Source organism: Monodelphis domestica, chromosome 3 (assembly GCF_027887165.1).
Source record: "Monodelphis domestica isolate mMonDom1 chromosome 3, mMonDom1.pri, whole genome shotgun sequence".
In the NCBI taxonomy this organism is placed as follows: domain Eukaryota; kingdom Metazoa; phylum Chordata; class Mammalia; order Didelphimorphia; family Didelphidae; genus Monodelphis; species Monodelphis domestica.
The window spans coordinates 80,840,015-80,852,129 of NC_077229.1; the positions used below are offsets into that span (position 1 = coordinate 80,840,015).

The 12,115-nt window shown below is 41.4% G+C and overlaps 1 protein-coding gene across 10 annotated transcripts in view; it reads right to left on the reverse strand.

Annotated features, from left to right (window-relative positions):
- Positions 1-124: 124 nt before the first annotated feature.
- MYO9B (myosin IXB) overlaps positions 125-12,115 on the reverse strand; it is a 158,042-nt gene continuing 146,051 nt past the window's right edge. For 6 of the 10 annotated variants that reach the window (XM_001369797.5, XM_007489754.3, XM_007489760.2 and 3 more), the window contains 9 exons: positions 9,153-9,345; positions 8,734-8,862; positions 8,487-8,592; positions 6,444-6,575; positions 4,571-4,694; positions 3,274-3,321; positions 2,742-2,878; positions 2,143-2,270; positions 125-2,002 (listed from right to left, as the gene is read on the reverse strand). In XM_001369797.5, coding sequence (XP_001369834.2) covers positions 1,563-2,002; positions 2,143-2,270; positions 2,742-2,878; positions 3,274-3,321; positions 4,571-4,694; positions 6,444-6,575; positions 8,487-8,592; positions 8,734-8,862; positions 9,153-9,345 — 1,437 coding nt within the window. In that variant the 3' untranslated portion in view covers positions 125-1,562. Of the gene's footprint in view, positions 2,091-2,142; positions 2,271-2,741; positions 2,879-3,273; positions 3,322-4,570; positions 4,695-6,443; positions 6,576-8,486; positions 8,593-8,733; positions 8,863-9,152; positions 9,346-12,115 lie in introns of all 10 variants that reach the window. The other 4 variants (XM_007489758.3, XM_007489755.3, XM_007489764.3 and 1 more) reach the window with 3 other exon arrangements.

The following is a 12,115-nucleotide window of genomic DNA, read 5'->3' on the forward strand; positions in this document are numbered from 1 at the left end:
CTCCACTCGAATTTCTCCCCAGAAACTCCCTGGTTCCTCCCCCTCCAACTTTAAACTTTTTGAAGGATCAATCAGAAGGAGCTTTATTTTAGCAGGACAATAATAAACGAATAGCATTCAGAGATAGGTGAAAACTAAGACATCATTTATTATAAGTCGACTGTGCAGGCACTTTTTGATAGAAGGGCAGTATTGCCAGGCCCGGACACATTGGCTGCAGAGGTGCCGGGAAGAACAGGTAGCCTGGGAAAAGACCAGAGCATAGGCTGGGCACCAGACACCTCTGCTCTAATGAATGTTTAGGAATGTTTCAACTTTATTATTAAGGATACAAGGAAATAGAGCTGAGGCCCTGCCCTGGACTTCAGCCATTCTTTGTTCATTTCTGAGTGGACAGCATGGAGCTGAAGTTTTTCTTCTACTACGGGAAAGAGGAGAAAGATGATGGAGAGGAGATGTTTTCTGCTTTCGTTGGGATGACTTGAGACCCTTTGTCTTTCCTCTTCTTGCTATTGTCTATTGAAAGCAAAATCCCCAGGGCTCTATTTCCACCTTGTAGTTCCTCCTTGTTGCAGTCGTAACTCAGGTTTTCTTTTTTACAGTCAATCATGAAGGAAACACAAAGACAAAACAAGGCAACAAAGGCAACAGATTAACAGGTCATTTAAGTAAAAAATCCCTCTTCTTCATGGGTCCCCAGCTCACAGAAGTTCACCCCCTCACTCCCAAGGTACAGATTTCACAGCCAGGAAGAGAACATCACAAGTACAGCCATGTCATGTCCTTGGTCCCAATGTCTGGGGGGAGAAGTCACATGTTTCTCCAGACACTTTATCCAAGGTCTACTTTTATGAGATCAGGGAAGACCCAACTGTAAATGATCTTTTCTATATTTTCAAGTGAAAATTGCTTTTGGGTGCTCAGAATGATATATTCTTTACCAATCTGAAAAGAAGTTTTATATGTATGCTGTGGTCAAATTAATGGCCCTGATTCTTCATTGACTTTACACATATTAAAGGAAAGCTGCACAGTGTTAATATAAAAGGTTTTTTATATGTATATATAATATATATAATTTGGTCTTCCATTAAGGCAGTTGTTACAGTTTTAAAATTCTGTAAACAGCATACAAAGAAATAGTTACCATAAAAACATACAAAAGGGTAGAATTGGGAAATATTGGCAAAGGGGCCTGTTCTCTCCCTTTTGGTCCTATTACATAGCCCACAGTAAGCAAATAAAGGCAGAGGAGCTGAAACAGCACCACGTATAGCTTGCAAGTTAGCAGGCTCAAGGCATATTTAATACCGATGCAGATTTTTAAATTAATGAGTTCTCAAAGAGCAGAAAATTGATTTTTGAGCAATACTGCCCGACTCCCACAAGAGTATTTTCCAGAATACCAAGGTGGTGTTCCAGTTGGTCCTATCTCACTTATGAGCATACATATACAATGTGTATGTTCTGCAATAAAACCAGAGGCCAGAACAGTCTGAGAGGGTCTATCATCAGTTGCAGAGAAGGTACAGCTTTGAGACTGGTCCATTTTGAGTCCAACTTCAGCCATCAGATTTGTTTACCCGAGGAATAAAGGGGTAAACTGGAGGGTCAGAGTGTCTCCGTTTTGCTGCAATCGCCAGGTCATAGTCATTCAAAGGTTCCTGTGCGTGGGCTGGGTCATCCTCTGGTGTGATATACACAGACTGAATTTGGTCTGTTCGCCGAGCTGGCTGCTCCCTGCGTTTCACTGGGACCTCAGCCTCTTTCAAAGATGAAGTCCGCCTCTGGAGGTGAGTTGACAGGCCATATGGGAGCTTGATATTAGATGTTGGCATTATTGGAGTCCTCCGAGGAATTTTAATTCTAACTGTCATTGAAGATGGTCTTTGTCTCATCTGAGAAGAAACTGGATAAGGGTTTGAGGACATCAAAGGAGCTGAAATGCTGGATGTTCTGGAAGTAGGCGCACTGTAGCAAGGAAATGCGAATGTAACCGCTCCTTTTAAAAGGGAAATAAGGCAAATTATTGCATCTTTTGGAGAAGGCAGTGAGATCCTGGAGTGTCATTGCAGAGGTAACCCCAAAATCTGAAAAATCATTTGAGAAGGTAAGAAAAGTGCACACTACCTTAATACTGACCTTCCGTGTCCACCCGCCCCGCTCGATCTTCCAAAAGGCTCTCAGTGCTTACTGATGTCTCGGAATCCAGATTTTCCTCATCTGAGCCTCGCTGATCTAATTCAGGTAACCGGTAAGTTATATCTTCCCTGGATGAAGAAAGGATTTAATATAAATGATACTTTGTAAAAGTTAAAAAAAAAATCTTAACCACAAAAATCATGCCCTGTTGGAATGACTTGGGACATTACTGATTATCTAGACCCAACTTCCCCCATGTTATGGACGAGGAGGCTTAAGTCCAGAGAAAGGAAGGGATTTGCTCAAGGTTGTATCAAAACAAGGACCAGAACCCACTTCTTCTGTAGGCTGGCACAGTCCTGCTGCTGCCCCATCTCTGATGGCTAATCTGGGTAGTGATTTTTCTTTTGGTCTCTCCTAGATTTGGGCTCAGAGATGGCAGGGAAAGGCAAGAAGTATCCTGAGGAATTTACAGGGGCAGCTAGGTGGCACAGTGGATAGAGCACCAGACCTGGGAAGATCCTGTTTTTAGATCTAGGTTCAGAAACTGGGCAAGGGAGGAGAGAGGTGTTGAGGAGAGAGCAAACTACAGAATTTACTTTTCTTCCTTTATTGACTGGATGCGTTCAATCAGAATTTCCTTCTCCCGATCATCATCCCCTTCTGCTTGTTCCTCCTGTAGGACACCCAGTCCATCGAAATTGTTGTCACTGAGCTTAGACTTGGGGCTTTTGTTCTAGAACAGAGAGGGAAGTCTAAGAGGCAGTCTCTCTTCAACAACAAGTTAGTACTAGCTATGACAGAAGACAAGCTGAAGAAGCTGACAAGCTGTTAACACATGGAGGAAACATTTAGAAGACAGATAATGGGAAATCTATCAGGATTTGCTTGCTCAACTCATTAATAGCATATCTCCTTAGCTATACATCGATTACTTCTAGCAATTATTGCAGTTTACCAACTCCAAGAGAACAAAACCAAATGTCTACCACACAGTTTCATGCATTTTGAATATATTTAATGAGGTAGTTGAGGTCATGCTAAAAGAATTTCTAAGAAGCTATGAAAACCCAAGTCATGCCATTGTGTCAGAGTCATGCATAAGGAGACCACCAAGTTTTTTGTACATACCATAGCCCCCTCATAGGGAGAAGAAAACCCCAGTTTTAGAGGCCATAGCTAGAGAGAGACGAAGACCAGGTTGACTACATCAAACATACACAGTCACTTAAACAAGCTTAGATAACAGTTGCTCTATTGGGGGTCAGAGGAAATGTGTCTGCTTCATTCAGTTACCCATATACACCACCCTCCTCTTTCCAATTTAATTTTTCCTAGCTATGTACAAATAGGGGACAAAAAGTATGTGGCTTGATGTATTTTTGTAGCTAAAGCAACGGAATGAATCAAGTCAGGCTCTGTACCACCATGTAAGACTGCTGAGAGATATAGCTAAGAATCTGAGTGAGCAAAAAGCCTATGTATCTTGGACTAAATATGATCAAAGCAAAGTAGGGGCAAAGATTTCCCTGTGGATGCAGAGACTTTGTGGCAGGAAGGACTTCCAGTTTTTAGGTATAGAAACCTAGCTACATTCAGAACAATGCTCCTTCTCTGGCTCAGACTGCTATTGGCTGAGAACACTCAAAAGCTACAAATGAGAATGTGACAAGGGGAAGGCTGAAGAGGAAAAAAATGTGAGGAGGCCAAGGGTGTTCTGCCTCCCAACAGGCTGGATGAGAAAAAGAGAAGATAATCTGTATATGTAGGTTTATATAAGTAAACAAATTCTCATACCCACCCTTATCATACCTTGGGTACACTTCTCTAATGCCTACTGAAACACAAACACTAGCTTAATGACAGTCTTTCCTGTATAAGGGCACAAATATAACCTGCTTTCTTTTTGCTTTGGCATGGACACATACTCTGGCAAAGTGATCTAAGAATTAGGGGGAATTTCTTCTACTCTGAACTTCAATTTGCCAGTGAAAATCTGGTCAGTGAGAGACTTGAATGGAAAGGTTAGTCTGGCCTGGGAGGCTATCATTTCATGCTCCAATTGAATGACTCTTCTGCACTTCATTAAGTCTCAACCCTCAAGTTCATTACATTTTCTTGTGCCTCACCCAGCCTGGTTATGAATAATTCCCTTGGCCTCCTTATCCATTTCCTTGAATCATGGTCTCATTTGTAGCTTCTGGGTCTTCTCAAACCAATAGCAGCAATCTAAGGCTTGAAGCAAGAGAAAGGCCACAGGACAGAGCTGGTTAGAGAAGACAAGGAACCTCTGCTGCCCACTGTCACCACAACGGAATCCTTCCTCCTGTTCAAGGGGCATGAAGACTCTCAAATGCTCCAGGACCAAGCCTGGTTGGCCTCCCCCCAAGAAACTCTCATTGGTCACTGTCAATCACTGGATGCTTACTGTGTTTTGTCGGAGAAGTGACAATCTTCGAAAAGCAATTGTCTCTGCTGCTTCCAACTGGTTAATTTCTTCCATTTTCATCTTGTACTTTCTCATTTGTTCCTTGATCAACATCTCTACACATCTGTGGTAAAGACAACTTGTCAAATCTAGATCCTAAAGATTGGGGCTTGGGTGGTAGGCATTTGGAGGGTGTAAGGGAGAGGGATGCAAGAGAGTAAACAGAGATCCACAGACCTGAGGAGGGATAATTACTGTAGTCACTCCAAACCACTCTCAAACAAGAAAGCAAGTGTATTGTCAGTGATAATAAACATTTCATAGGGTACTCTAAGGTTTGTGAAGTGCCTTACATACATTAGATCTCCTTTAATCCTCCTAACCAGCCCCAGTGTGGGGTGGGAGTTACATCACTTCTATTTTTTACCAACAAACACAGGATTAGGCTTGTTAAATGACATCCCTAAGGTCACACAGCTAGTAAATATAGAATATGGAGCCAAGTCTTATAACTGTTAGTCTAGTGCTATTCCTATTACCTTCTACTGGGGAAGGTGAGGACACTCCAAGGAATCAGCATGTAATGGGAACAGGTATAGGAAAGATGATGTTAATAGAGTCAGATACAGATGTGTCAAATATCAGAACAAGATGAGGGAGATTAGGTACAAGGGAAAGAGGACACAAGCTGGAGATTTGCACTGGAATGGGGTTTGTGCCCCTGCTGTTGGCTGGATAATGAGCAGCTTTCTGAAGGCATTGGCTATGTTCCCTTTATTCATCCATCCATCCATCCATCCATCCATCCATCCATCCATCCATCCATCCATCCATCCATCCATTTATTTATTTATTCATTCATTCATTCATTTATTTATATTTTTGTAAAGATATTTTATTTTACTATGTTCTCTTTAAAGAGATGATGCCCCCAACCAGCAGTGATAAATGAATTTATTCTATCTTATAGGATGAGAACTACTTCTCAGCTGCCTTTAAGTGCAATGCTAGGGACTTAGAAAACAGTTTACACAGCTGACTTATGAGAGAATGCTTCACTTAAAGATGAGAACTCTGTGTTGATGATGAAGAGAAGAATGCAGAAGAAGCAATCTGTCTAGGTAATCAGAGGAGAGCTGCCAATGTGTATACGTTATTGCAGGGTTCAAAACCAGAAAACATTAAAAAGTTATCCTAGGCTAGTTTGAATACTCATCTGGGACAGTTGTCTGTGTCTAATGGAGACACTTCATGATATTCAGATAGAAGACAACAGCAGGGCCTCAAGAGGCAATTCTGGGTGACCCTAATATCTAATAACTTCTTCCAAACTCTCCTTTAATTTCTGTATGCTTTGAACTTTGGCAGCTCTCTAGAGCAGTAAGTTCTGAAGACTTTTTTGTAGAATTACTCCCTTTTATCTGTAGCTCTGATGAGCCTCATGGGAAAGAGTAAAAACATTTCCATGAAAGCATGGGTATCAAGGACCTACTTTGGGGCTTCTTTCTTATACAAAATTCCCAATTTCTCCTCCTTTCATGTTTTGCCCTCCAGTAATGTTGATGGCACTTTAAAAGAGACAATAATGCAAACATTTTCATTCACATCAGAATTTTATGTTCCAGGTTTGTCATAAAAGTAACTTAATATTCAATGATGTGAAAAGTAAAATGCTTCTACCACTGCCATGGAGGAAAAGTACCCCTTCAGGAAAGAGAGAATGAATCCTACCACAAAGCTTGGTGGCTGTGGTGAGCCCAAGCTGCTGCCCAGAGTCTCTGGGAAAGGTGTGGATAATTATAGGATCCTGCACATATATTAGTCACATCATTTATGTGACAAGTCTGATTCACAATAGACTCATAAGACTCACGTGGTTGTTTTTAGGACATCCTTCATACTGGTGAGGGGATCAGAATGATCAGGACAGCGCAACAGGCATGGGGCAAAGACGATTGCCAGGGCACTGGGTGACATCCTGTTCACTTCTTCGATGAGTGCTACTCTGCAGAGTAAAATTGTAAACTGATTATTATTGAAGTAATGTGTCATTTTGCATTTTGTTTAAAAGCACATACTTAGACTTCAATCCTTTCTCAGTCTGTGATTTCCATGTTGGCTACTGTGAGGGCTTCCTTTACCAAAGCAACTACAACTCCACTTGGCAGGGTTTTTGAAGGATGCAGTGGATACCCTGGTAGGGAATCCCCAGGGCTTTCAAGGGCTCTGCCCAGGCTGCTGGCAGGTGCTCCTGCCCAGCTTTACAGAAATGGCTTGTAGCCTGACTGTGAATCTACTATCTCATGAATAGCTTAATTAAGTTCAGAAGGAACTCATGTATGTGACTCTAAGCACATCTTCCAACTTCTCAGAAGAACACTTGGAAACTGCTTTAGCATTCCATGTTCAGTATGGGAAAAGTACTAGTCTGGGTGTGCCAGTTAAACAAGGATCATATTAAGCCAACATCATCTGAACAGCTGCCTTTCAGCTGGGTATGTGCCTTTCTCCTCTACTCCAGCCAGGTCTTTTCATCTTTTTTTTTCCCATCAGTTTCTTCCCTATCCTCTCTCTATGGGCTATTTGCTTCAGTGTTTTTGGATCGTCTTCTGCTGTCTTCTGCCCTCTTCCTGGTGCATCACAAAAACGGGCATACCACTGCTTTGTGGGCTCTCTCTGCCCAGGATGACTCACCCCAGCCCAGCAGAGTGGGCTGCCCTTGGCTCTGCCATAGCCAATAGTAGAGTATGTGCCTTTATCCCTTCTCCAATTTCCTCCTGCAAGGGCTACAATAATGACTGCTGAAGACTTCCTGGTTAGGGCATTCTTTTTTAAAAAATAAAATTTCATTTATTTATTTATTTAAAAAATATTTTTCCATGGTTACATGATTTATGTCATCTCCCTCCTCTGCTCCTGGAGCTGACAAGCATTTTTTCCCACTGGGTTATACATGCATTATCACTAAAAAAAAAATATTTCCATATTGTTCATTTTTGTAATAGAGTAATCTTTTAAAACCAAAACCCCAAATCATATCATATAAACAAGTGCTAAATCATGTTTTCTTCTGGATTTCTACTCCTAAAGTTCTTTCTCTTGCTATGGATAGCATTCTTTCTAATAAGTCTCTCAGAATCATCCTGGATCACTGCATTGCTTTAAGTAGCAAAGTCAATTACATTTGATCATCCCACAATGTCTCAGTAACTGTGTACAATGTTCTCCTGCTTCTGCTCATTTCACTCCACATCAGTTCACAGAGGTCTTTTTAGCTCTTATAGAAATCAATCATTTCATCATTACTTAAAGCACAATAGTATTCCATTACCACCATATACCACAATTTGTTTAGCCAATTCCCAAATAAGGGACACTCCCCTCATTTTCCAATTTTTTGCCACCACAAAAAGTGCAACTATAAATATTTTTGTACAAACAGGTCCATCCCCATTTTATAAAAATTTCTTTGGGGTACAAATCTAGTAGTGGTATTGCTGAATCAAAGGGTATGCATTCTGGGCTTTTCCTTTGGCCACACTTCCAAATTGCCTTTCAGAATGGTTGGATCAATTCACAACTCTACCAGCAATGTATTAGAGTCCTGATTTTGCCACATCCCCTCTAACATATATTACTTTCCTTTGCTGTCATGTTAGCCAATCTGCTAAGTGTGAGGTGGTACCTCAGAGTTGTCTCAATTTACATTTCTCTAATCAGTAGGGATTTAGAACATTTTTTCCTATGATTATTGATAGTTTTGATTTCTTCATCTGAAAACAGCCTATTCAGATCCCTCTGGTCATGGTATTCTTAAAGGGGACAACCAGCTCTCTAAGGAAAGGTGAACAATGTCCACAGGAGGCGGAGTTAGTTCACACATAAAATTAAGCAAGGTAAGACAGAGCTCACTTACTTGACAAGATGAAAGATGAGCCGCTCCAGGGTGTTGTGGTTGGCCTGGGGAAGATGCTCGAGGACAGCATAGATAGCAGCCAGCTGTTCTTGCTTCTCTGGTAACTCTTCACAAGCAGGAGGAGAAAAAAGTGAACCATGAATACATCAAGCACCTCTCATAGTCATCAGATGAAAGCCTTCCTCTTAGCCAGTCTTAAAGTGTCTGATGCTGGCTCAGCAGGAAGGGCATTCCTTGGGACACTTACCCACAGCTCGGAGAAAGTCACTGTACTGAGCAAATGTCATAAGAGGTTCTGGCAGTTCTCTCAACCACAGCTTCAAAACCCCAGTGATGGCATGAATAGGGTAATTTTCCAGTTTCACAGAATTAGGATCTGAAGAGGAAAAAAAATGACTATATAAGTCAAATATTTAACTTTGGGAGAGAATGAGGAATCAGTCTGTAGAGTGAGATGAGGCACAGCTTCCTCTGATACTTCATCTTTAGTAGCTAAATGAAGTCACTGAGAAGGTTGTTCTGAGGGAAAGTGAGTCTATTCTAGATCAGGGGAGGAATGGAGGCCAGGAATGACTCATTAGTGACTTAATTTCTCTCAGAAGCAGAGAGGAAATCAAGGAGTCAAATATGCTGGACAGACTGGATCAGAATTCTTAGCTCTGGTACCTGTTTGTAGGGACTGTTTGAGTTCTCGCATTCGATTGGCTGCTCCTGACTTTCGATAAATTCCTTCGGTGTATAAGCCATGCATCTCTACATGTTCCAGTAACTTCTCCAGGACCACAGGCACTGAGATCTTGTCATTGGTCAGATTGCCCACACATACCCCAAAGTGCCGTGTTTCAGCTCCAGGCTCACTCTGTGATTGAAGCAGAAGATCAGGTCTCAAAGAGATGTCCGTGTAGTACTGACATTGTACATTAGAAACCAATGGCACACATACTGCCATTGTTAAAAAGTGGGACGCCTCCTTTCCAGCTGCTTCTCCAGCCTGCAATGGGCAGACACCCCAGGGTGCTCACTTCCTTCTCCTCCTGTCACTCTCCCTCAGTCCTCTTATGCCTTGCTTCCTACTGTCACTTCCAGACAAGGCCGTTACTGCCACAGCTCACTGTCCTTTTGGGATCCCATAATTCTACTCTATACTGTCACCTCCTGGCTTTCAAGACCCAATCCTATAGATATGGCACCTTAAGTTCCCCACTTTACACTATATCCTTGCTTTCATCCTTTAATAGCCCCATCAGCTCCAAAAACCTTCCCCTGCAGTCCATCCCAGCTAATCTTTGGGTTTTGTCACCACTTGGAACTGAAGAACCTCCCCCCTCTATAGTTAGAAGTACCTGACTTCTCACCTCTCACATATCTCTTTCTTTCTCCCCCCTCCCCCCATCCCCTTCTTACTGGGCATAATCTTGGTACACATGGTGAATAATACTTTCTCTTCTCTCACTTCACTTACTTGACTGGTAGGTGGCATGCTAGATAAGAGTGGTAGAAGTCCTGAGTTTGAATTCTGATTTAGACACTTTACCAGCTTTGTGACCCCAGGCAAGTTGCTTAGTTTTTTTCACCCTCAGTTTTCTTATCTGAAAAAATGGGGATCATAATAGTGCCTACCTCATGTGGATGTTGTGAGGTTCAAATAGTGATCATACTTGCAAAAGGCTTTGTAAATTTTAAAGCACTATATAAATGTTTGATGATGATATTAATCAGTGTCTTTTTCTGGCTTTATTTTCTTCCCTAGCCAACACCCGGGGGGGGGGGGGGGCAGTCACTTAAGGACTATCCTTATTAGGTCCATGTCTAGGCCTGCGTCACTCCTGAAGTCTGCACACACTCCTCAGAATGAGTATGCCTGAACTCTTTTCATAAGAAACTTGTATTCATCAAAGCCCTCAGAGAGGAGCTAAGGTGGCTCTAACCCCAACTCCTCAACGAAATATGAAAGATCCTGGATTGTCTTGCTGTCTTGCTGTCTATAAAAAGCAGCTTCCTACCATCCTGGGCCTACCCAGTGCTTACTGCCTTGGCGTGCAGAACTATCTGAGTTTGCCTCACTAATCGGAGTCAAAGCTGAATAAAGATTTCTTTTAACTGTGGTACCTCTACATGGAAAGCCTAAGTCTCTCTCCTGAGCGCCAGTCCTGCCTACTAGGCATTTTGAACAGGATGTTCTCATCTCTAGTCCAAACTTTCCTATTCTTGTTGAGAGTAGCATCCATCCTTTCAATGGCCCAGGACTATAACTGGCATTTATCTTTAATCCCTCAGATTTATGAAAAAGAATGTTATCTACCTCCAGAGAAAGGAGAGTAGGAATGTAGATGAGAGATGACTTTTCACTTGTTTATTTGGGTATATGTTTGGGGGTTTTGGTTTTATAAGATTATTTGCTTACAAAAATAAATCATACGGAAATAAGTTTTGTATGATAGATAATATAAGTAATAACCCAGAATGAATTGCTTATCAGCTGGGGGGGGGGATTATATAACTTTGGAAAACTTAAGTGGAAATTTGTTATTAACATTAAAAAATGTAAAACAAATCTTTAATTCCTCACTTTTGTTCACCCTACATACCTACTCAATTGCCAAATACTGTTATCTAAATTTCTAAGAATCTCTTGCCTCCTCTCTGGTTCGGCCACCATCTTGGTTCAGGCCTTTGTCCCACCTCACCTGAACTATTGAAATAATCTCTTTTTTAATCCCTGCCTTAAGCCTTTATTCCCTCCAACCCTTTTTTTCATTGTTGCCAAAGGATTTTCCAAAAGCACATCCCTGACCATACTATATTTCCATGACTCAGTAAACACTAATAACTTCTATTACCCCAAGGACCAAATAAACACTCTTGTTTGGATTTAAAATAAGCCTTTTCTCTGCTCACCCCAGTATACATTTCCAGACTTATTCATGACATCCCTTCCTGTACTCTACAGCCCAATCAAACTGGCCTTCTCTCTGTTCTTCACATGGGATGTTCTGTATGTCGATGTCTGGAAGGTGGCTTCTTTAAAGATCTCTTTGGAGGCTTAGCTTAAGCAATATCTACATGAAGCTTCACAAATACCTCCCACCTGCTTTGATCCCCCCCACAACTCCTTTGTATTTATTTCATATTTAATTATATATGCGTGCTGTCTCCCCTGATAAAATATAAATTTGTTATGGGTAGGATCTGTTTCAATTCCATTTCTGTGACTACCACAGGGCCTGGTACGGAACATATTCTTAATAACCGCTTGATGATTAGGCAATCCAGGATGACTTCTACCATCTGCTTTAGTTCACAGCATGTTTTTTCTCTCTTTTCTCCATCGTCACCCATCTTACTCTTTTTTCCTACTTATGTCAGAGGAAAGGTATCCCTAACTCCTAACTTCTCTGACTACACTCTTGTTGCTTTTGTCTTATTGACTCCCAACTCCTTTGGGACATTTGCATATTAGGTATACTCTTTAATCTTTCCCTTTCCACTGGAGCCTTCTCCTAGGACTTAGGTCTATAAAAGTGCTAAGGTTTTTCCTAATCTTAAAAAAAACAAAACCCTCCCTTGAATTTCCCAATCTACAGTTTCCATATTATTTCCCTTTTCATTTACAACAAACTTTTCAAAGG